Raw genomic sequence first — 9,199 nt, 5'->3', positions numbered from 1 at the left:
AGGAGTCCCCAACTCCAGTCCCCGAGAGCTACTGTCGTGCAGCTTTTAGATGCATTCTTGTTCCAACACACCGGATTCAAATGGATAGCTTGTTACCACGCCTTTGCCAAACTTGATGGCATGCTGAAGAGGTAATTCAACCATTTGATTCAGTTGTGTTGGTAGAGGGATGCATTTAAAAGCTGCAGGAGAGTAGCTTTAAAGAACTGGAGTTGGAAACCCCTGGACAAGAGGATCTGTCTCTGTGTCATACCTATGACATCTGGTGCAAGTGTTGCAAAACTGGGACTGGAGGATGCAGAAGTGGAAGGTGTAAGACTGAGTGCTGGATTGGAGGTTTTCACCCTGGAGTTTCAGTGTGTGGAACTGGATTGTGTGGAACTGGAGTGTGTAGTACCAGACCTGAGACATTGGCTGCATGACCTGGGACGTTGTGTGGAATGAATTAGTCACAAAAGTAATGACTGAGATTGCTGCCTACAAAAAAATACAGTTTTTTTTTAAATGCAAGAAACTTAGTTCATTCTATCCTTCAGAGATTGTAAAAGTAAGTATTAGCAGAAAAAAATATTTCCATATAAGATCACTGTAGGAATGGCACAAAGGAATCTGTGAACAACAAAATATTGCCGTAAAATGTCATTCACTGTCATATCAGACAGTGATACTACTGTTCATTAAGGCATGACTGCTGATAGAAGTAGGATGATTCTGAAATGTACAAGATTCTGAAATGTTTGCTGAGATTCAACTCAAGTCAAAGTTTATTTATATAGCACATCCATGGACCAAAGTGCTGTACAAGTTAACAAAATATCAACTACATAGAAAAGGCCACTAAATCAACAATATATATATAAACTAAAAATTAAAAAAATCCAGTCAAATGTTTCAAAAGTGATCAGAAACTGTTTATAGTGCAAATAGATTCTTAAAAGACCAAGTTAGTCAACTGATCTCAAACAATGCAGCTTGCTCTCTGGAAGAACATGCAGCAACTGAATGTAGCTGCAGTAAAGGCCTAGCAGGGCATATCAAGGAAGGAAACATTTAGCATTTGGTGACGTAAATATCTTTAAGGTGAAAGTCTGTACCTCAGTTGTTTGATTTAAAATCTACAGTGGTGGTGGTGTATAGAGTTGAAATTACAATAGTTGTACAATAGAAGTGAAAAGCAGAGGTCTTCAGCAAGGAAATAAATAGAAATATGTGACTTTTGATGATATCCCCATTGTTTTGAGTCAGAATCCTTTTATACATTAAATGTAAGCTAATGTTGAATTAAAAACTTCTCCACAATCAGTCAGACCTGTATTTTATTTTGATCTAGTTATATTCTCACCGCCACACTTTCCATATTGCTACACAAATGAGACAGTGTCGTGCCTTTCTTTCTAATATAACTGGCAGTATTTGCATGATGTTACAGAAAGTGGATTTGGATCTGGATGTAGATGGAGCTTTACACAAAAAGTGAGAGAAACAGAGGGAGAATGGAACAAGACAAAATGCTTAATACAACACAGAATCACGTCTACAGTGTATTTCTCATCTTTGCAACGAACTATTTATTAATTTATTTATTATTTTATTAATACATAATTCCATTCACCCAGCATGCAATTATGAAGCTGTAGCCTGAAACCCGTATGAAAAACTATGCATATCTGTCGTGCAGTTGCAAAAAAATAATTTGCATAAAGGTAATGCATTTGCATTCACACAGCCACAAACACACACAGACCAAGTATGCATAAATAGAAACAATACTGAAGAAGGAATTTTGTTTTTGTTATTTTTGTCCCTGCACTGCAAAATCTCCAGTGTTAAATTGACACTAGAAAGTGTCTACATGTGTCCACTCCTTTGAGTGTTAAATTAACACTTTTGACAGTGTTATATTTCTACCAGTAACCTAGTCAGTGTTAAAGATTAACAATGGCCCTTTCTCACTGTCCCTCTTCCCCTCTGTTTTTCTTTTCCTTCAGCTTTCTTTCTCCCTTTCCTATCCCCTAGTCATGTCTGCCCCGTCTGTAACAACTGAAAATAAAATAAAATAAATAATAACAACAAAGGTCGATCAAATGGACCAATACGGCAAGGCTGTGATGATCCACTTGGTAAAGTAAATCCATTGGGTATTCTGACGGCTAAAGGACCAAACGGGACAGGCAAAAAAAATAAATAAAAAATGAAGAGGATCTGCAAGGAGGAATGGCAGAGGATCCCCAAATCCAGGTGTGAAAAACTTGTTGCATCTTTCCCAAAAAGACTGGCTTGACCTAATACAGACTTGGCTGTATTTGATGAAAAGGGTGCTTCTACTAAATACAGAGCAAAGGGTCTGAATACTTAGGACCATGTGATATTTCAGTTTTCGTTCTTTTTTAAACTGCAAAAATGTCAAGAATTCTGTGTTTTCCTGCCAATATGGGGTGCTGTGTGTAAATTAATAAGGATAAAATGAACTTAAATAATTTTAGCAAATGGCTGCAATATAACAAAGAGTGAAAACTTAAAAAGGGTCTGAATACTTTCTGTACCCACTGTATCTAGATGCATTATTCTGTGGACTAGATGGCCCAATAATGGTTGTACACAGTGACATGCCACTGATGTTAGCACACACACTACCATAGAAAAGAAAGCAAAATATGTCCAAAGGAGGGTGTTGTGGAAAAGAAATGCATAAACAGAAGAAGAAGATTAAAAAATTTAATTAATCATTACATGTGGCTTTCTGATAAAGAAAAAAAACTTGTCTCAATATTTCAGACTAAGTCAAATATTATTTTTTCCAATAGAGCTTTTGGAAACTAAACTTTTGATTGATGCCACATCAGATGACGCTATTGCTATTATGCTTTTAAAAATCAGAATATGAGATTTAACCTCTTTTGTTATTGAAACAATAGAATACTTTATGAATGATATGACCAGTGAATTAAAGACATAACCAAGTTTTTCTGGTATAAACGTGCTTTTAATTTTACATTAAACAGTAGAGTCTATCACTAAAATATATGACCAAATTATTTTATTAATAGAACTATATATAACATTTCTTCTTCTTTTGTAGGTGCATAGACAGAGTTTATACATAGAAAACATTCTTCACAGAGTGACTATATTATTAGTGTTGCCCCTTTGTGACGTCTGAATAGAGAGTTGGTTCTGCTGCTGGAGGATTGGTGGCTTCCTGCTCTTTTTCAGTGAATCAATTTTTATTACTGTCAGGAAGTGTGTTCCCGTTTTTCTGAAACTTGGCAGATTTATAGTGGACCAGGTCTGCAAGAGGACTGACAGTAGCATAAACAGATGGCAGTGAGGTCTTTTGCTGTTTCTGTTCCTTTATCTCCTCATAACGATGATCTGTCATATTTTCCTGTTAAGAAAAAGGAGACCAGGATGATAGGATGATGATGCAACTGAACACACACATGCATTCACACATACCTCTTTGTTAGCTTGTATCCTCTCCTTTGATGATTTCTCAACAACGACATGCTGAGATGGAGTAAGAGGATTTGAATAAATACAAACGAAAAAATATAAACCATAAATTGTGTGTCTGTTTATCCTGAGCGAGTAAATGTTCTCTTTTCGACTGTTAAATCACACACTCTGTTTCAAAAGTTGAGCTGAATGTTTGTTCAGAGAGGCCACAAATTGAAACTCCAATGTAAATCAAGATGATCTGGCTGATTTGATGGCTCAGCTAAACACCTTTCTATGCAACCAATGAACATCTGCAAGCTGCTTTTCAGTATAGCTTCACCCTAGATCCTCCATTCATGCTATATTAGATTTAATGAGTGTGATATTTATAATCCCCGATGCCCTCTCTGTTCTACAATGCTGCACTCTCTTTTAGCTTTTCATATATGGACATTGAAGGAGGGACAGGTCTCCAAAATGGACTAGTGATCTTCCATTGACAATGGTTGAAATATTTAGGCGTAACTCACATTTAAGAAAGTCTCTGATCTGACAGCTGATACTGTTAAATATAGATGAAACAGAATGTGTGTGTATATTTTATGATATTTCCAGCCCTCACCTGGAATGAGTGGATGTGGATGAGTCACTGTCACTGGAGAGAGGGGTGCCGACAAAGCCATCGCCGGAGGTAGCACTGCCACTGGTGCTGGCGTCAGAGAAAGCGCCACCACCAGGTCTACCAACTGAGTCTCAGTGAGTGTAAAAATCAAAACACAAAATTTTTTTTTCAGGATAAATGTAAAGACTTGAGGATCTTTATTTCTGTGTTTCTTAGTGAGACATACCTGTGAAATGTGGTCTAGTGCTGGAGGCAGAGCCGGCATCAGAGGCAGAGCCAGAGCCGCTGCTGGAGACAGCACCAGGACCACCAACTGCTTCACTGTGGCTACAGTAAAGGCCTTGTATGTCAAAGAAAGAAAACTTAGCATTTGGTGATGTTCATAGGCTCAAGACTTCAGGGAGTCACTGACCTAAACAAATTTTCATCTAAGTGTTAAAATCATTCCTTGAATGTGTAATTATTTTAGTTTGTCCAACAGCTTTAGGCCCGTTAAAAATTGGGGCCTATGGATAAAAGTGGTTGTAATTCCTAAATGTTAATGCAAGACATTTTTTAAATAACTTGAATTAAAGGCCTTTGCACCAAGCATGTTGTGACAAAACAATAAAAAATTCAGAATTTTTGGAAGAAAAACTTATTGTGTAACAGTGAAAGCATCTTTTGCAAAAATATGTCCTCAAAAAATGCATTACAGAAAAGTGGAGTAAATGCTAAGCAATGATGGGCTGTTTGTGACGTTTCTAAACAAGAAAAGATAGAAATATCTAGATCATTGTACATTCATTGCATTTTGAGACACAGGGGCACTTGTTAACAAATGCAGTGGGCCGATTGGTCAGATGTATTTAGTCACATGCACAAAGTTGGACAAATTGGGCTTGAGCTGCAAATCTGTCATGTGCAATTAAGCATTTGGTGTGAACGGCTGCATTAAGAATAGGTGAGTCCAAAAACATATTTTTAAGCCAAATATTTCTATGTGTCCAGTATGTGAAGTCCTTTAAGGTGATAGTCTGTTCTTCAATCTCATCTATTTTTTTTTAAATGTATAGTGGTGGTGTACAACGGAGAAATTCCAAAATGTTCCACTTTCCAAAATCTGTTTTACCACTTTATTTTATTTTACTGTGCACATGTGATAAGTTTTATTGAGTAAAAAGCACAGCTACAAAATCAGCAAGAAAATGAATACAAGTACCCAAGTAAGTAGAACTACCTGACAAATTTATTTGTGTTCAAGGATTGTATTTAATTAGTTAACTTACTTATATATCATGCAAAGGCATTTTTTTATTATGCTTTCCATTGTTACTGTGCTTACAGTTTATGTTGAAAAGAATGATAATAGTAAAAATGATAATGATATTACCTGTCAATATGCAGAGAGTGAATTTTAATAATATCCTATTTTTTTCAGTCAGGATCCTTTTATATATTTAGCTAAATTTTCCCAAGATCAGTCACAAAAAGGAATTATGTAAAAATCTACTGCAGCTACTACTGCTGTAGCTTGAAACCTGTGTGAAACTGTGCATATCTGCAATGCAGTTAGAGCAAATAAAATTCAATTTACTCTCTTAAAAAAACAAAAGGGTTCCATGATGCAAGATCATCCTGCCAAACAAGAAATATGAGAGACACAGAAGAATGTTGAGCGCACTTTCTTGAAGGAATTTGAGTGAAATTGTGTCATATTAATATAGATTGGTAACATTAATTGATGTAGAGAATAGTGATGGTAAATTTGATTCTTTTTACTGAATCGAGTTTTAATGAGTCACTCACCAAAGTGAATCGGATTTTTGGGGTCATTTGTTTCACTGAGTCAGTTGACCAGAGAGTGAAAAAAATTTACATTTTCACTCAAACTTAACTTGTTTCTCTTTTCATGTAAATCCTACTGCTAAGATGAATGATTCTAAAAGAAAACAACTATTTTATAGAGCAAAAAAGAGCAAAACATTTCTAAAAGTAAGCAATTCCCTATCAAAATTGCTTAATAAACATTTATTTTGTTTATTTTATTTTATTAGTATTTTCCTTAAATGTGTTAAATATATATTTTCTCATCTAAATGTCCACTGAGCTGTGAACCAGGGGGCGGTAATGCGCCTTAACATTGGTTACCAACCAGGAAAAAGAAGAAGCTGTGAGCCGGGAGGGAGGGGGTGAGTGAGTGAGTGATTGGTTCGCTCTATGATTCAGCACAGGAAGGGAGGGGGTCAGTAGGTCAAATGTGCTGCTAGCATGTTAGCAGAGCGATGCTACTGTGAACCGAGGAGCTATTTTCTTGATGTGAGCTTCTACTCAGGGTTTTTTCTTCCAGTTCAGAGCAGAAATTTTTTTGTTAAGATACTGGATGTTGTGTTTTTCTCCACAATTTTAATTATAAGCTAGATACATTGCTGCTAACAGCAACAGGGATGAGTCAGTGAGTCAGTTGGGCTTGTGAATCATGATTCATGAGTCAGTAAAGTGATCCTCGAGTACTGAACAATTCGTTCATGATTCACACATCACTAGTAGAGAACAAGCTTAAATGTTCTAAAATGGTTTGCAGCCTGGAGCCCCTTCCAGCTCTCACAGGGCAAGAGGCAAACTGACAAGGTTCTCAGCAAGCTGCAGTCCATTTGTATTTACATACAGAACAACACTAAAGAAACAATTGACAAGTAGGTTCTGGGGGCACACATATCACCTGTGTGTTTTGTATTCAGACTCACAGTATAACTCTGCTTTCCTTCAAACAGTTTCTTACTTACAAAAGACCTTGTGGTGACTGATGGGTCTAGTTGTCTTACCCAATCACAGCTCTGTCAAAAAGGCATGCAAAATTGTTGCTACTGCTCAGTCATCTTCAAAGAGGAAACAAATGTGCAGAATTTGAGTTGTTTATGAAATACTTGAACTGTTTATTTTCAGAGATTTTATTTAAACAAGATTTTAGACACAATAAACCTGTTTTAAATCAGTGGAAAATGAGATGTGTTGTGCTCAGTGCTCAACACTCACTGCACAGTCAAATGGTAAATGGTCTGAGTCTGAATGGTCTTTTTTTAAACTTTGGTTTCAATCCATCAGGTTTCAGGTCACCAAGTCAAAATTCAAATTAGGGCTTTGATCCTATTCTAGGGACCTTAATCAAAACAAAGCTACGTTAGACACATGCGAATGAACCCACAACCTCTTTCTTTGCTCATATCACTTTCTCAGTTTCAGTCTCATATAAATAAGCATGAATACAAAACACATATACAATAGAAAAACAGTCTGAAAAAATCTATGTATTGTTTGCTATGTATATAATTTTCACATTACACATTATGCCTGATATGAAGTTAAATAATGACTTGAAGCTGGATTTTTAAAATATTTAAATCACAAGAAGAAAATACATGTTATAATCAAGAAGTGAAATGTTCCAGTAGAAATACTTTGTCTAACATCAGCATTGAGTTGAGATGTTGCTATAGATTGTAGATTCTTCTGTTGATTTTGGCTTAGAGGATGATTTTATAGACGCTACAAGGTCGGGTGCAGCCATGCTGGACTCTGTTTGATTTGTGAAGGTAACAGTCGTGTAGATGAGATTGCCTGAGTCCTTCTGAGGCTCTGATGTATCTTGATGCTGATTGGCACTCTTAGTTCCACCATCTGTTTCTTGATCCTCCTTGGATGGAGAGGCATTCTTGTCATTGCAGGCATCTTGTTTTTGACAGGACCTGAACACCAGGTCATAGTACTGTCCTGTAAAGAGGTAAAGACGAACCAGCAATCAGTCATTCCTCTGATATCAAAACTACCCCCATCCTTACTCGACTTTGACTTCCTGAGAATAGTTAGTTATGTAGTTCCACATTATTGAATTAATCAGCCAGTAACAACAACTGTGGTGTTTGAAACGGCTGTTAAATTAGTATTTTGAAGCTACGCAAATAAAAGTTTGTTAATTTTTTATACCAGATGATGCATTGATGTTGCTGTTTCGATGTCTGAAGAAAATCAGAAGTCCCACGCCCAGCACTAGCACCACCACACCGAGAGTTACTCCAGTATACACCACCGTCTCTGAAAACGTTACAGGTCTTATAAATCAGCAACAATATATCACACTGGACTTTATCAGATATATGTACACAGACACACACGCACACACACACACACACACACACACACACACACACACACACACACACACAGCCATTTCCTTACCAGAAAGAGAAGCATGTGTATAGGCTGCCTTATCTTGGTTAGCTGTGCACAAATAACAAGAAGTGAAGTAAGTTAATTTTGCCTCAGCTCTGCTGAGCTAGTGTTTCAGTTTTTTTTTCACTGTCTGGTGCAGAAAACACAATCTGAGAACCTGTTGTGAAATACTATTGTCAATGACAAGAAACTTGAAAGTCAGAACAGATAACATAATGAAAGCTTTACGTACAGAATATAATCAACTCACCTAAAACTGTAAGGATTACTTGATTATATGTGTCCAAACCAACTCGTTCAATTCCACACCAGTAAGTTCCAGAGTCATCTTCTTTTAGGTCAAAGATAGTGACACTGAATGTATTTCCTTTATCTTCAATTTTGTATTTTTTATTTGAAATGGTAGTGCTGCTTATGAGGATGTCTTGATATGTGCATTGTCCTTTGCAGAAATATTTGACGGTGGAGTAGGCGTTGGAGTGAGAGCAGGTTACTGTGATAGAGCTGCCCTTGTTTCCTGTTACTGACATAGCTTTAGTCTCCCATAATCCTAGAAGAAACACAAGCACACACACACAGAGCACCAACAGTCAGATCATGTTGTGGTTTATAATCAGAAGTATATATTTGAACTATATACTCTGTATTATCTGTAGTTCATCCACTATTCAGCCAGCATACGTTGAATTGGCTGTTGCAGAAAGACAAAATAAGAATAGTTGGTAGGCAGCTCTTCTTAGCTAAAAGACAGAGCTTTCTGTTTCTGAGATAACCATATTATGAATGTGCCCTCTCTTACGCATCATACAGAACCAAGTGTGGAAAAAAATGATTCATCCATCCATCCATCCATCTTCATCCGCTTTGTCCGGGGCTGGGTCGCGGGGGCAGCAGCCTAAGCAAAGAGGCCCAGACCTCCCTCTCCCCAGC

At 37.0% G+C, this 9,199-nt stretch overlaps 1 protein-coding gene across 4 annotated transcripts in view; it reads right to left on the bottom strand.

Annotated features, from left to right (window-relative positions):
- Positions 1 to 6,458: 6,458 nt before the first annotated feature.
- Positions 6,459 to 9,199, bottom strand: part of LOC102290326 (CMRF35-like molecule 8) — a 21,949-nt gene continuing 19,208 nt past the window's right edge. For all 4 annotated transcript variants that reach the window (XM_042224551.1, XM_042224550.1, XM_042224552.1 and 1 more), the window contains 4 exons: positions 8,520 to 8,819; positions 8,276 to 8,317; positions 8,024 to 8,131; positions 6,459 to 7,810 (listed from right to left, as the gene is read on the bottom strand). In XM_042224551.1, coding sequence (XP_042080485.1) covers positions 7,509 to 7,810; positions 8,024 to 8,131; positions 8,276 to 8,317; positions 8,520 to 8,819 — 752 coding nt within the window. In that variant the 3' untranslated portion in view covers positions 6,459 to 7,508. The remainder of the gene's footprint in view (positions 7,811 to 8,023; positions 8,132 to 8,275; positions 8,318 to 8,519; positions 8,820 to 9,199) is intronic.

This window comes from Haplochromis burtoni, unplaced genomic scaffold (assembly GCF_018398535.1).
Source record: "Haplochromis burtoni strain Fernald_Lab_line unplaced genomic scaffold, NCSU_Asbu1 Contig_140, whole genome shotgun sequence".
Lineage (NCBI taxonomy): Eukaryota > Metazoa > Chordata > Actinopteri > Cichliformes > Cichlidae > Haplochromis > Haplochromis burtoni.
The sequence above is the reverse complement of the archived record's forward strand: the minus strand, read 5'-3'. Positions and strand labels throughout refer to the sequence as shown.